This window comes from Tupaia chinensis, unplaced genomic scaffold, assembly GCF_000334495.1.
Source record: "Tupaia chinensis unplaced genomic scaffold, TupChi_1.0 Scaffold000097_1, whole genome shotgun sequence".
In the NCBI taxonomy this organism is placed as follows: domain Eukaryota; kingdom Metazoa; phylum Chordata; class Mammalia; order Scandentia; family Tupaiidae; genus Tupaia; species Tupaia belangeri.
This window is the reverse complement of record NW_006159559.1, coordinates 9,920,288-9,936,227: the sequence shown is the minus strand read 5'-3', so window position 1 is coordinate 9,936,227 and position 15,940 is coordinate 9,920,288. Positions and strand designations below refer to the sequence as shown.

The 15,940-nt window shown below is 35.8% G+C and overlaps 1 protein-coding gene across 1 annotated transcript in view; it reads right to left on the bottom strand.

Annotated features, from left to right (window-relative positions):
• The window catches only part of ZNF292 (zinc finger protein 292), a gene marked incomplete at its 5' end in the record, with an annotated part of 53,701 nt that overhangs the window by 26,912 nt on the left and 10,849 nt on the right, over nucleotides 1-15,940 (bottom strand). Inside the window, 1 exon segment of the mRNA XM_014585882.1 lies at nucleotides 6,001-6,203. Within this exon segment, the coding sequence (XP_014441368.1) occupies nucleotides 6,001-6,203 (203 nt within the window).

The following is a 15,940-nucleotide window of genomic DNA, read 5'->3' as shown; positions in this document are numbered from 1 at the left end:
TTTTTTTTTTTGCTGTGAGGCATCTGTGCTTGCCAGAGAGACAGAGAGAAAGAAATCACCTCTTGGGGGGGTGGCCACTCCGCAATCCCTTCTATATTTCCCTCTCGGGATCTTAGGCACATATGTACATGCACCCGGTATGAGTTTTAAGTCGCCAGGTCTGGGATTTGAACCACAGTTAACTAAATGGGAGTCCAGTGATATAATTATTATGCCATCTGCTGGTCCCAATAAAACATTTTTTTTAAAAGAATTACTATCTATTTAATTTTATATGTTCTTATCATTTTTCAATTTGACCAGAGAGAGCAAGGGAAAGTGAGAAAGCAAGCCACCAGGTTTGGGACTCAAACCAATGTCGGTCATACAGGAGTCCAGCACCTTAACAACCATGCCACCTCCTGGCCCCAAATAAAACATTTTTTAACATGTAGTTGAGGGCTTTAATTTTCCTGATTTGGACTAGATGGCCCTCTTCAAAAACATATTTTAAGAGAATGACAGAAAAAATACAATCATATTATAACTAATGAGTGGCTGAATTGAAATTGTGAAAAAGTTAAATATAGACAGCAATGAACAAGATTTAAAAAAAATCCAAGGCAGCATAAATCAGAAATCACCAGTATATTACTTGTATAGGGGCTATCCTTCATTGTTTTGAAAAATGAGCAAAAATTAAAATATCAGAAAATTTAGAACTTTGAATATAAATATGTAAAATCAATTAGAATGATCTATTTGTTAAATATGTACTATGCTAAATCCTTTTATAAAGCAGAAAAATTATTTTAAAAATTAAATAACTCTTATATTTTAATATGGATTTAAATTTAGTACTAGGTATTCAAACACTTCATCAATATTTAATTTTAAAATGTATTGGCTCTGATTAAATTTTAATAATTTCAGGAATTTTTACTTGTTTATTTAAAAGACTAACAATTTCTCGTGATAGAAAAAAAGATATTTCATACACTATTTCAAGGAACATACACTGCAACTGTCTTTTATGGATATAGTTTGGCTCTATCAACTTAAAATATGTAGATTCTTTGATCTAGCAATTCCACTTTCAGAAATGTATTTTAACACCATACTCTCAATAAGGATACATGCACAAGGCAACAGAGTGCCCACGATCTGTTAAAAATATTACACATCCATACTATTTAAGCATACTACTAAGAAAAAAATTGAAATTTATCTATATGGAATGCTATGGAAAATATGTCCACAATAAGAGAGGGCGAAATGACTAGCAGCCAGGGTATGTTACATGGTGCTAAGTATATGAAAACATAAGTATATGCACAGAAAAAATGTCAGAAAGGTTATGTACCAAATTTCAAACAATATTTATCACCCAGTAAAGTGTTAAATAGGGAAAATAGATATCAGAGAAACATAAGACAAAAGAGTTTACTTTTTAAGCTTCTATGTTTAACAATAAAGCCAATAGACTATTGGATCTAAACTAACCACTGCTGGCTTTACATTTATTACCTATACCAAGAATCCAGGCCAAAGCTCACTTCTTGCAGAAAAGTTAGATAAACACTCATCTCTCCTAGCCTCTTTTTATCTGTTAGGACTAGCTGCTATTTTTACCACACTGAAGAGGTCCTGGAAAATAGTTAATCCTTTGTCTACTGGTTCAACTTGAAAGTGATTCCTCAGAAAAACCATCAATCCAAATCATGGCTGACTCCTAAGTTTATTCCCACTGTTGTCTAAGGAACAGGTGTTGTGGTAGTTAAGGCACTGGACTCCAAACCGTGGTCTGAGTCCCAGACCCAGTGGCTTGAAACTGATGCTAGGCGCATGTGCGTGTGTGCCCCAAATCTCAAGAGGAGAATGGAGGAGAGAGGACTGCAGTGTGGCCAATCTCCATAGGTTGTGATTTTTCACTTTCTGTCTCTTTGGTGGTGCAACATGCCCTACAGAGAAAAAAAAAATCTAAAAAAAAAGTAAATGAATGAAAAGTCACAGGAGAGGGTGACTAGGAGAAATATCTTTGGAGGATCATTCCAAAGGAGCAAGGGAAAGTGAGAAAGCAAGCCACCAGGTTTGCTTTCTCAAACTATCTTCCCTTGGGACAGAAATGACAGACGCAGGTGACAATTAACTCATTTCATATGGAACAAGGAAGAATGAGTTTCTAATAGAAACAGATATATTAAAAAAATAACCAAACATAATCTCTAAGCAAAGGGACTTTTAACAAGGAATGTGTACACTTACACCTACACTGTTCTGATTTGTATGCAATTAAGTTTCTTCTCTGGGATGGAGTATACAGAGACCTTGATGAACTCTGCTAAAGAAAATGTCCTGGTGATTAAGATAGCTGGATCCCACATGACCAATCATGTAGCCTGAATCTTGGACCCAGTGGCTTGAAAAACACAGTGGGTGCATGTGCATGTATGCTCAAAATTCTGAAAGGAGAGAGAAGGGATTGTGGCTGACCATTCCCCTGGGTGTGGGGAGAAGGGAGTTCTTTCTCTTCTCCCTCTCTCTCTTACTGGTGAGTACACATACCCTCTAGCAAAAATAAAAAATGAACAAAAGAATAGAACATAAAAAGGAACCAGAGGATAGCATTTGGACTCACATGAGAGTGTCACAGATTTATTGCTTAGGACTTCTCTCTACAGACTGGGCATACATGTGTACCTGTGATCGAGCTGGCTGAGGCTGGAGGTGGGTCATGGCATAAAGACCTTGCTAGGGGTACTTCCTTTTGCTCTCTCTATCTTGGAAGAAATAAATAAATAAATAAACTTAAAAAAAAAAAGTTCATCAAAAAGTCTTAATTCTTGGGACCAGCAGTTAGTTTAATGGCTATGTTGCTGGACTCCCATGTAGTCCACCACGGTTCAAGTCCTGGACCTGGTGGCTTAAACTCACGCCGGGTGCGTGTGCGTTCATGTCCAAGATCCCGAGAGGAGAATGGAGAAGGGATTGCGGCGTGGCCATCCCCTCTGGGGGGTGATTTCTCGCTTTCTGTCTCTATGTATCTCTGTCTGGCGAGCGCACGTGCCCTATAGCAAAAAACCTCTCTCTCAAAAAAAAAAAAAAAAAAAGTCTTAATTTTACTTAACATGAGAAAGGAGAGAAAAATAATTTCATGTGACATCAGAAATACCCTCATAGAGAATTTTCCTGATCATCTCCAGGGCAGATAGGAGTGTTGCTACTAAAATCTGGATAATTAAACCAAGAGGGAATTGAGGCTTGGTATTTTTTGGAGAGATTTTCGCTATAGGGCGTGTGCGATTGCCAGACAGACAGAGAGATAGAAAGTGAGAAATCACCCCCCAGGGGGTATGGCCACGCCGCAATCCCTTCTCCTCTCGGGATCTTGGGCATGCACGCACATGCACCCGGCATGAGTTTTAAGCCACCGGGTCCAGGACGCGAACCGCGGTCGACTATGTGGGAGTCCAGTGACATAGCCATTATGCTAACTGCTGGTCCCCGAGGGTTGGTATTTCAAGATCTGATTATTCAGGATAGTTGTTTACTTGAGACTATAAATTCACAGTCTTCAACTTCAAAGCTAACCTAAAAACCTACGTTTAAATATTAAAGCTATGCTTCTTTAGGGCAGGGCCTATGCCTTATTCACCCTTATCCACCACACCCCCCACCACCACCACTGTTTACACAGCACACACCATCTGCTAAATAAAAGTGTGCAGAAAGTAAGGAAAGAGATAATTTAAGGTCAGGGACTGAATTGATTTTTTTGTAGTGGAGCTGAAAAGTATCTAAGATACATCAGCATAATAATTACTTTAATGATTAAAGGATCAAAGGTTATTTTAAGAAATTTCATATATCTGCCAATATCTGGTTTAGTTATTTCAAACTAATGAGGAAACAACAGTCTTCTATTTTGCTCTCATATGTAGTAATTATAAAGCTGTGACATAGGAGAACTAGTAAAGAAAAAAATGTACATCCAACGCCCAAACTTACAGTATAATATTCTTGGCAAGTGAGAAAGGATATTATACTGTGCATCCAGCCAAAAATGGTGACATCACTGTTCCTAGTATCCTCAATATCTGCACATAAGCCCTAAAGACCTATTTCTAATCTGGATCCACGCCTATCACCTATACCCTCACTTTATATTCAAAATAAGTAAATATTCACCATTAGAGTTACAACCTCTAACCTCATGTGAGTATTCCATTTCCTGTCAGAGGCTATCTTGCTTCTGGACTCTGATTCCAATCCCTCTGTTAACTCAGTGAATCATGCGGCTCTGTTAATTATCTTTTCATCTTAAATCTATCTCAACCTTTCTTTAACATATCCTTAAGTCTGTCCCACAATTCTTTTATTCTCCTTTGTCTTACTAATATCGAGTTAAAGGATACTGAATGTACAATGACTGGTACAAGGATGAGTCTCAGACCCAGTGGTTTGAAAAACATTCAGGGTGCATGTACATGCATTCCCAAAATTCTTATAGGAGAGAGAGATGGAGAAAGGACTGTGGATGACCATTCCCTGGTGGGGCTGAAAATGCGGTCCTTTCTCTTCTCCCTCTCTGGTGAGTGCACATGCCCTCTTGTGAAAAGCTAACCCAACAGCACTGTCTTAATACTGAAGGTATGCTTCTTTAAGACACTTGGACATTCAGTCCTCACTGAATACTGTTTAACGTACTATAGTTTTCGCTATCTACATTCTTTAACTATATATTCACTATGTTGATCCAAGACTTTTAATTCTTCTGCCCTATCTCCAACTTCATTTTGGAGCTAAGAGTCTTCCAAGATGCAAATTTCCCATATAGACCCAATTATACTCTCACAGTTTCATATTCATAAAACACACAAATACACGAATACTATGCTTTATGCCAAATAAGAAGGAAAAATGGAACTCACAAAGAAAAGTTTTATATTATACATGCAAATTAAAATATTAACTCTTAAAAATCATATATATCTCAAATAAAATTACATATGTTATATATAGAGGGATTTTAATTAATTATTATTTGCTACAGGGCATATGCACTAGCTCGAAACACATAGAGACATAGGGAGAGAGAAAATGAGAAAGCATTTCCTAGGTGGACGGCCATGCTGCAATACCTTTTTCTCCACCCTCTTGGGATTTTCTAGGCAAACAAATGCACGGTAGATTTGCAATACAAATACTAATAAAGAATATATTTTTCTCTCTTTGTTTTGAGAAGTTTTTGCTATAGGGCGCGTGCACTCTCCAGAAAGAGAGATAGAAAGTGAGAAATCACCCCCCGGGGACATGGTCATGCTGCAATCCCTTCTCTTCCATCTCCTCTCAGGATCTTGGGCACACATGCACACATGTCCGTCATGAGTTTAAGCCACCAGGTCCGGGACTCAAACTGTGGTCGACTACATGGGAGTCCAGTAACACTGCCATTATGCCAACTGCTGATCCCTAAGGAATGTATTTTAAAACCATGTTTCTCAAGCTACCAGGTCTGGAACTTGAACTGAGCAGTCAGCTATGTGGGATATAGCCACCTCAACCAGCACACCACCTGCTGGCCGGAATACAGGAAGAAGTTATATGACTTCCCCTAGGGATACATTTTCTATTAACAGAGATAAATTATGTAGTCATGTAAATTAGTCAGTTGAAAAGATCTGCAAGTATCTTGAAGTCAGATAAAACTGAAGAATCAAATGCTAACAAATATAAACATCCTACCAAACTGCTGAGCCATCAACATCTTTGCCATTATTTAGCCAAAGCATTTTAATAAAATTTGTATTATTTAAAATGTAAGCTAGGAGAAATCAATTTACATATAATTCTAGAAGTGCTTAGAATCAAGTTGCCAGTACCCAAAGAACATATCAAAAGTTTACAACAATGACCCCCTCACTATCTAAGAGAAATGAAAGTCAAAGATATTCCAATCTAATTAAAAATTATTTTTTCCACTTATAAAAATTATTACTAATGAAAGAAAAACATACTCACCTCTTCAATTAACTTTTCATTTGGTGATGATGTACAAAGACAAACAAGGTAAGTTTGCTTAAAACTACCTTTTGTACCAATCTCTGGATGGTCAGAACATAGCTTTGCTAGAGCAGTTGCTTGACTTAACTGATTTGTTTTGATCAGATGTTTAATTCTCATATCCAACAAGATGGGACCCTCAAAAGTTAAAAATTCATTCACTTAAAAAAACAAGACATAATAGATTAGTAACATTTGGTAATGATTCATTTGCAATACAAATACTATTAAGGAATATTTTTAAAAAAACACAAAATCTAAAACTATTTTTCTTGCAATTTTCTAATTCAGCCAATAAGGCTATCACAAAATATCAACCTTAGCAGCAAGAAGAGATTATATTCATAATTTTTAAAAGTGGCATTAAATATTTTTGCCTCAATGGAGTACTATTACAATGAGTTGAATAAACTTCCTGATGATAAAAATAACTTCATAATAAATTCTAATAGTCAGGGTTACTAAAATTATACTAAATTCTTTCCCCATAATAGTTATCTGTGAATGCCAGGGATTAGCATGCCTAAAATTTGTAAGGCTAGGACATGACAAATTTATATGGGTAATCACAAAGGATATCTGGATATTCTAAAACATTCAATTAATATTTTGCTCAATACTGATATATTGGATAGTCAGATAAGTAATATATATTCTATGCAAAAATGTGTCATAACTTTTCTCACAATCCAATATATATATATATATTTTTTTTTTTTTTGGGAGAGATTTTTTGCTATAGGGCTCATCCACTTGCTAGAAAGACAGAGAGACAGAAAACGAGAAATCACCCCCCCAGGGGGGATGGCCATGCCGCAATCCCTTCTCCTCCATTCTCCTCTCGGGATCTTGGGCATGCATACACACACACCTGGTGTGAATTTAAGCTACTGGGTCCAGGACTCAAACCACGGTCGACTACATGGGAGTCCAGCGACATAGCCATTATGGCAACTGCTGATCACAACAATCCAATATTTTTTATTTTACAAAAGTCAAGTCTACTTTTTTAATAGACATTTTAAAATGAATTAAAATATCCCTCCTAAGATGGAGGAAAAATATGTCAAAAGATAAACCCCATAACACTTTAAAAATAACTACTGTTATTTTTAAAACATCAATCAGTATACCTCAACATGTGCTTAATGCCTACTTATACATAATAAATTTCTATTTCATCAATTCTTCATCCTAATGCTTCTTCAATCATCTAACTTGTATTTTCCTGCATTTGTGAAAGAGAATTTAAATTTCAAGAAGAATAAAATTAAACTTTTCCCCAAGTTTTATTTACCAGGAATCAAATAATTTAAAACATTTATTTGGTAATGATTATCCTGAAACCTTGAGAATGCTTTCAGTAACATAATTTAAATTGTCCCATAAAATGAAATAAAACATAACATTATTTTTTGGACTTGTGACAGACTGGAAGATACATCTAGTTAGTGATTTGTGGGTTATAATTTGTAGGAAATAGAGACTATTTTCCTTCTTTGAATATCCTTTGCTCCCCTCCAATTATTTTTAATTAATTTATTTATTAAATCTAATTGTACTCTACTATGAAAAGATTCTTCTATAAGGTATTATGATCCTGATTCCTTCAGTGTTAGAATCATAAATAGATGAGGGTACTTTAAAAAAACTTTATGGATACATGAAATTAAAGTACAGTTAATTTTGGTAGAAAAATATTTTAAATCCATGTTTAATTTTCCATACTATACATTTTCCATGAACTTTCTGAAGACCCTGCATATAACCTATTTAACACAGGATCCCAAATTTCACCCTTTTCTTGTAGTCTGCCTAGACCTCTGCACCTGCTATGCTCCTCTATTCTTTATATTAGACTAAATTTGTAAAAAATATAAACGGAACACAGATTATAAAACTAAACGCACAAGGGGCCAGCAGGTGGCATGGTGGATCAGGGTGCTGGACTCCTACATGGTCGATCATGGTTCAAGTCCTGGTCCTGGCAGCTTGCTTTCTCACTTTCTCTCTCTCTCACATCAGCTAAATAAATAAATAAATAAAAATATAAAGTTGAATAAAATAATTTTTTAAAACAAGCAAACAGAAAAACTAAACACACGATTTTCTTGTACCTCTGACTATACATCTTACTGAGAGATAAAGGGAATTACTTTTTAATAATACATCAATGAACTGGGGCTGCCAGGTGGTGTAGAGGTTAAGGTGCTGGACTTCCACATGGCCAATAACGGATCGAGTCCCAGACATGGCAGCTTGCTTTCAAATTTTCTCTCTGTCTCTGCTCTCTGGTCAAATTAAAATAATAATAATAATAATAAATAAAATTAAACAGTTCTAAAAAAGTAAGTAACACATGAACCTAACAGGGCAATTAAACTGCAAATACCATTTCAGAGTTCAGTTGTTTGCCAAAGCAAAATATGTGAAAATTTTAACTGAAGGGTTTGAGAGAAACAGAGTTAGAATAAATTTCTTCTCGCTATGAATAAGTCAATGGCATTAAAAAAAAAAAAGCTTTAGTTTACTCACACAAAAATTGTCTCTTTGTCCCCCAAAGTCTGGGGATTTTCTCAAACACTTTCATAAAACTTCAAAATCAAAAGGTTCTGATAGATCCTAGTGACGAGATAATTTAAAGGTGGCAAGTATATCTAACAAAAATAAAATGGATGGCATTCTAACAAGATAATCTCAATTAGTCCCTAAAATCTCAAATAGTTGCAAGTTGGAATGACAAACTGTGTCAAATAATTCTGTGCTAAATCAATGTGTAAGAGAATATGTATTAATATTTTAAATTTTAAGACCACAGGTTTAGTTTTTTAATGATGGGAAACCTCTGCCACACTTATGGCAAAACAGACTTCAAAGAGATATAAAATACTAGAGCAGAAGGGACCTTACAGATTATTTTGTCCAACTCCATCATTTGGCAGATGAGTAAACTGAGGCTCACAGAAGACAAGGGACTTCCTTAGGTCACAAAGCCAGTTAATGACAGAACCAGGACTAGAATGTCATCTCCCATCCAGCATTAAACAGTGTAGGACAAGAAAAAAAATTTTTTTTGACTACTACATCTATTTCTAATTAGAATGACATTTTATGGCAGTAAAAGTTATAACATCATGATAACTTTTCTTTCCTTTCTTTCTTTCTTTTTTTTTTTGTTAATTTGCCATTGGTGTGTGTACTCACTGGAGAGAGAGAGATATATACAGAGAGAAAGAAAGTGAGAAAGCATCATCTATGGGAATGATCACACTGAAATTCCTTCCTCCATTTCTCCCTAATTAGCACACAGGCACACACCGTTGGCATGTTTTTTAAGCTACCAGGTCTGTATTTGATCCATGTAGTCAGCATGTGGGGACCAGTCACCTTAACATCATGTCACTGGCTGGCCCTGAAATAACACTCAATTTAAAAGAAAATATTTATACATTCTGAGCTCATCATTCAAAGGGATTAAAAGAAGATGAACCTCTAATACTCAATTCAGTCCCATTGAAAGCTTACTTCTCTCCCTCCTGCCTTTCTATTTCTCCTTCACTGCTTTTCTTTTGCACATTCCTCTGCATCTTTCTCTACTTCTCTCCAATCTAGGACATGCTTTTCCTTTCAGAATTGTAATATTGCAACAAGGCTGTCTATTTTAGTGCTTGCCAGACTTACAAAAAGTTTTGATCTTAATCTTTCAGTAAGCTAGCTAAACACAAGATACTTCAGTTCCTACTCCAGCTTTTCTCTCTCATTACAAAAAAGTATGAACTATATGTAATAGTGTAGTCTTTTATCTTACAGTGTGTAGTTTACTTAATAATGTATAGTCTTCTACATATTTCCTATTTACGGACTTCAAAAGAAAAGCAGGTTTGGCCACATACAAGCCTATCAAGAGTGAATGACATAAAATGGCTATGTAAATGAATGATATTTAGTCCTTACAACTAAGAAAGTAAAAACAGACTTTTCATAAAATGCCACTTTTGCTTTCATAATATGAAAAACTGAAAATATTAGTTCTTAAAGATAGTGAACTTTAAATACATTATAAATTGAATTTTTGTGGTAAAAAATCATAACATAAGTATTAACTGTGTATTATGTACCACAACTTACAATGAGCCCACCAAATTGGGGCCAACTCATTTACTGGGTACATATGTATTCACACACCTAGATTTGGACACAATTGCTGCTGTAGCATCTCTAACTAGCTGTTTCACAGGCATCTCAAACTCAGAATACAGAAATCTCTAAATAAGTCTTCTCCACATCCTATCCATTAGCTGTAGTTGAAGCAGCAACCTACCAGTCTGTCTTTAAAGTGCTCTCTCTCGCTTCATTTATTCACACATCCAACCCATCATGTAGCTGTCACTTCTAAATACCTAACACTCAACTCCATTCACTTTTCTCTACCACCATCACCCTCCTTTCCAGCTGAAAGCACCAATCAGACCACCTTACAGATATCTGTTGGTCTTCTGCATCTATTCTTATCCCTCTCATCACTTCTGTACTAGAACCTGCATACCTTTATTAGTCTTGTTTTTAAACTACATGCCCGATTGTCTTCCATCTGTTTAAAACTTCCCAGTAGCTTTCTCTAGCCTTCAAAGGGTATAAATTCCAAAATTCTCATTCTGGCCGATATAAATCTACATCATGTATTCCTATTAAACAAGTATTGTTTGTCTTTTCTCTTAGAAACAATCCAGCAGTTAGGCAAGAAAAAATAAAAAGACATCTAAATTGGAAAAGAAGTAGTAAAGATGACATGATCTTATATGCAAAACATTCTATAGATTCCACTAAAAAAATTACTAAAACTAGTAATCCTTGCAAAGTTGCAGAATATAAAAATCCACACACAAAGATCAGTAGTATTTCAATAAACAAACCATGTGAAAAGGAAATTAATGAAACAATTCCATTTAATCTAAATAGCCAAAATAACTTTGACAAGGAACAATAAAGTTGAAGATTTCACACTTGCTTTCTCACTTTCTCTCCCATTCTCTCTCTATCTCTCTCTCTCACACACTTTGTCCCCCTCTGGTCAAATTAAGATAAATAAATAAAGTTAAATAAAATAATTTTTAAAAAAGGGTTAATCCTTATTAAAAAACATTTGCAAATCATATCTGAAAAGGTGTTAATATACAGACTATGGAAAGAACTCCTGTAACAGAATTAAATAAGTAATCTGCATAAAAAATAAGCTAAGGATTTGAAAACATTCCTCAAAAGGTGACAGAGGTATAAATGGACAATAAGCACATGAAACATCACAAACCATCAGAAAACTGCAAATTAAAACCACAATGAGGGGGCCAGCAGGTGGTGTGGTGGTTAAGGTGCTAGACTCCCACATGGATGAACATGGTTCAAGTCTCAGACCTGGCAGCTTGAAGTTTACGCAAGACACGCACGCGCGTGTGCACATGTGCCCCAAATCCCAAGAGAATAGAGGAGAAGGGACCGTGACATGGGCATCCTTCCTGGGAGGTGATTTCTCATTTTCTGTCTCTCTGTGTCTCCTGCAAGCACATGTGTCCTATGGTGCAACTCTCTGAAACATTATAGAAAGTTCTCAAAAGCTTAAAAATAGAACTAGAATATGATCCAGCTATCTTTCTGACTATATGTCCAAAATAACTGAAAGCAGGGTCTTGAAAAGATATTTGTACTCCCAAGTGTTATAGTAGCATTATATTCAGAAGAGGTGGAAGTGATCCAAGTGCCCATCTAGGATGGTAAATGGATAAACAAAATGTGGTATATAGACATAACCAAATATTATTAGCCTTAGGAATAGCAGAAATCCTTCAAATGCTGTAACATGGATGAAACTTGAGCACATTATGCTAAGAAAAGTCAATCACAAAAGGACAAATAAAGAATGATTCCATTTATTTAAAGTGGTCAAAGTGGTAGAAACAAAAAGTAAAACACGAGGTTACCAGGGGATGGTGGACAGGGAGAAAACAGGCTATTCAAGGGTACAGAGCTTCAAATTTTTAAGATGAGAAAGTTCTGGAGATCTGTTTCACAACAACATGAGTATGTTAACACCTTTCAATATAACACCTAGAAACAGGTAAGATGATAAATTTTACATTTACCACTATAAAAATATGAATTAAAAAATTAATAGAGGGGGCCAGCTGGTAGTATGGAACTAGATCCCACATGGTCAACTTCACAGTTCTAGTCTTGGACTTGGCAGATTGAAAATAATACAGGACACATGTACATGCAAGCACAAAACCCAAGAGGAGACTGGAAGAGAGGAAACTGTGGCATGCCCATCACTACAGGGATTGATTTCTCTTTCTCTCTCTCTGGCAAACATAGTACCTTATAGCAAAAATAAAAACAAATACAAAAAAGGCAAAACAAAACAAAAAACTCCATTCAGGGCTCAGTTGTAGAGGTATGCACTAATAAGATACTGTTCTCCACAGCAGCGACCATGTGGGAAGCTTGGGCTTGGTCCAGGTCCAATCTGTAGGACAAGCATGGTGACATGCGCCTGTGATTCCAGTGACTAGGAGAGGCTGAGTAGGAGGGTCATAAGCTCGAGGCTGGCCTATGCACAAATTGAGACTCTATCCATGAAAGAGTTGGGCATAGTGGCTATGCTTGTAGCTGGGAGGCTGAAGCAGGAGGAGAACAACATGACAAGACACTGTCTAAGATAGAATAAAAACAAACAAAACAACTGACTCGGCATAGTTAAAAAAGTTCAAATTAAAAATGTAATGAAAACACGAGGCTTTGAGCTCTAGAAAACTGCTGGTTCTACAATTATCTTGAACTTACAAAAAGTACTGATAACCCAAGGGCACACAATCAGAGTCTAGTTTAACCGGCCTGAAGTAAATCAGAACGCTCATATTTCAAACACTTACCAGGTAATGTTAAGCAAAGCCAGGATTGGGACTACTGCTCTAGGTAACTATATTTGTGTCCAAATGACCAGTTAGGAATAATTTTAATTTTCACCCTACCTCTTTCTTGTAGGAAGAGGATGTTATATTTCTAAAAAATAGAATTTTTACTTAAAAGATGTCAGAATTTTTTACATTATGTTGTTTGCTTTTTCATTAAGTCTGAAGATAAAAATATCATAATTTATGTTTGGACACAATTGATACAAAATAGAATTTTCTTTTTTTTTTTGGAATAGAATTTTTAAGTTAAAAGTCATTCCATGTTCACAGATGAGGATTGGGACTACTGCTCTAGGTAACTATATTTGTGTCCAAATGACCAGTTAGGAATAATTTTAATTTTCACCCTACCTCTTTCTTGTAGGAAGAGGATGTTATATTTCTAAAAAATAGAATTTTTACTTAAAAGATGTCAGAATTTTTTACATTATGTTGTTTGCTTTTTCATTAAGTCTGAAGATAAAAATATCATAATTTATGTTTGGACACAATTGATACAAAATAGAATTTTCTTTTTTTTTTTGGAATAGAATTTTTAAGATTAAAAGTCATTCCATGTTCACAGATGAACCTATCTAGTTAGTATGCTACACTAATGTTTTGGTGTGCAGTAAGATTTAATTAAGAGTTTTACCTTTAATTAAATTCTGACAGATTTATGCATGTAAGATTATAAGATATACTGATTAAAAAGGAATAATGTACATTTCTTGCCTGTTTCAAGAAGACAATGAATGTGCATTTAAAAAGCACTTTTAGCAAAAATAATCAAGATTTGGGAATTGCTATATTTGTTCTAAAGTATATTATTGTTAACAAAATAAATGTCATGAGGCTGAAAAGGGACAGTGAACACTTCACAAGTGCATTATTATAATTTAATTCTATCTGCTTATTTCTATCCAGAGTCATTAATCTACAAAGATCCAAGGGTTACACATGAGTAAAAGACATCTTAATTTAGAAATCATTTTAAAAAAATAAAAATAAGGCCTAAAATGTGTCAAGTATGAATTCCTTTTCTTTTTTTGAGATATTTTTGCCATAGGGTGTGTGCACTTGCCAGACAAAAAGAGACAGAGACACACAGAAAGCGAGAAATCAATTCCCCGGGGGGGATGGCCACGCCGTAATCCCTTCTCCTTCATTCTTCTCTCGGGAGCTTGGGCACACACGCACACGCACCTGACATGAATTTAAGCCACCGGGTCTGGGACTTGAACCGTGGTCGACTACCTGGGAGCCTGGCGACATAGCCATTATGCCAACTGCTGGTCCCTCAAGTATGAATTTCTTACAAGTCAAGGTCAATTGGGAGAAAGGGAGGCAAAAGCAGTAAGGTAAGAAGGAGGAAAACTTATAAAATAAGGACGATCAAGGGCAAACAAGTTAATAAAACTCTATTTCTAAGAATACCCAATATAATCTATAAAGTCCTCTTAATGACTTCCTATGAGAAATGTCCTAACACAGAAAAATTATTGATAGATTTAAGTTTGGGTTACAGAGTTGCCTTTTGTTGGCATTCTTGAGACAGGTATAAATACATACGCGAAAGAAATATATGCCCACATGGAAAAAATATACACCATAATTATTAAAGAGCAAAAGAAGTGAAGATTTATGACCTAAAAGCAAATCAGCTGCATGTAATTACATCTGGCCCCACCTTCATCCTTCTTACCTGGGAAGTATTAAATATCACTGCTCTCTCCTTCCATCCCCTCTCTGTTTAAGATATTACACCTTATGCCTGTTAATATCTAGTAAACTAAGACAGCATTTTTTTCCCTATATTTATGTAACAAATGCAAAGTTTATTACTGCAACAAAGGCTTATTTTCCCACAAAACTTTGAATGATTTGTAAGTATCATGAAGGAGCCAGCAGGAGGCGTGGTGGTTAAGGGTGCTGGACTCCCACATAGCCCACCACAGTTCAAGTCTCAGAACTGGTGACTTGCTTTCTCGCTTTCCCTCTCTCTCATTCTGTCCCTTTCTGGTCAAATTAAAATAAAAGTAAATAATGTTAAATAAAATAATTCTTTTTTTAAAAAAAGAACCATGAAAAGCTTATACATTATAAATTTAATTTGAAAACCTGGGGTTCTGGGAGGAAAAAAAAACATAAAAACAAAAAACTACAGGGCTCAGGACTTAAGAAAGGCTTAGTAAGCTGACAAATGTCTAATTTATACAATTGTCAATCACCCCAATATAGAGATACAGTAGACAGGGCCTAAAGAATTCAATGTGATTATAATAGGGAGCTGTCTCTATGTTTAGATTCTAAAATGACACTTACAAAAGAAGGAAAAGTGCACTCAGTCTCAAGGAGATATCATGAGTGCTAGATACCTGTAACTAACCTAGGTAAAATGCTAGATCCTGACCCCAAGCTTACCAAAAATGCTGAGAACAATAAAATTGGGTAAGGAAGTCCTCCTTGGTTAAGGCCTGTGGCTTGGGTTTGATTATGTATTGTTCATAATGACAGAGAAACAGAGAAAATAAGGCCTAAAATGTGTCAAGTATGAATTCCTTTTCTTTTTTTGAGATATTTTTGCCATAGGGTGTGTGCACTTGCCAGACAAAAAGAGACAGAGACACACAGAAAGCGAGAAATCAATTCCCCGGGGGGGATGGCCACGCCGTAATCCCTTCTCCTTCATTCTTCTCTCGGGAGCTTGGGCACACACGCACACGCACCTGACATGAATTTAAGCCACCGGGTCTGGGACTTGAACCGTGGTCGACTACCTGGGAGCCTGGCGACATAGCCATTATGCCAACTGCTGGTCCCTCAAGTATGAATTTCTTACAAGTCAAGGTCAATTGGGAGAAAGGGAGGCAAAAGCAGTAAGGTAAGAAGGAGGAAAACTTATAAAATAAGGACGATCAAGGGCAAACAAGTTAATAAAACTCTATTTC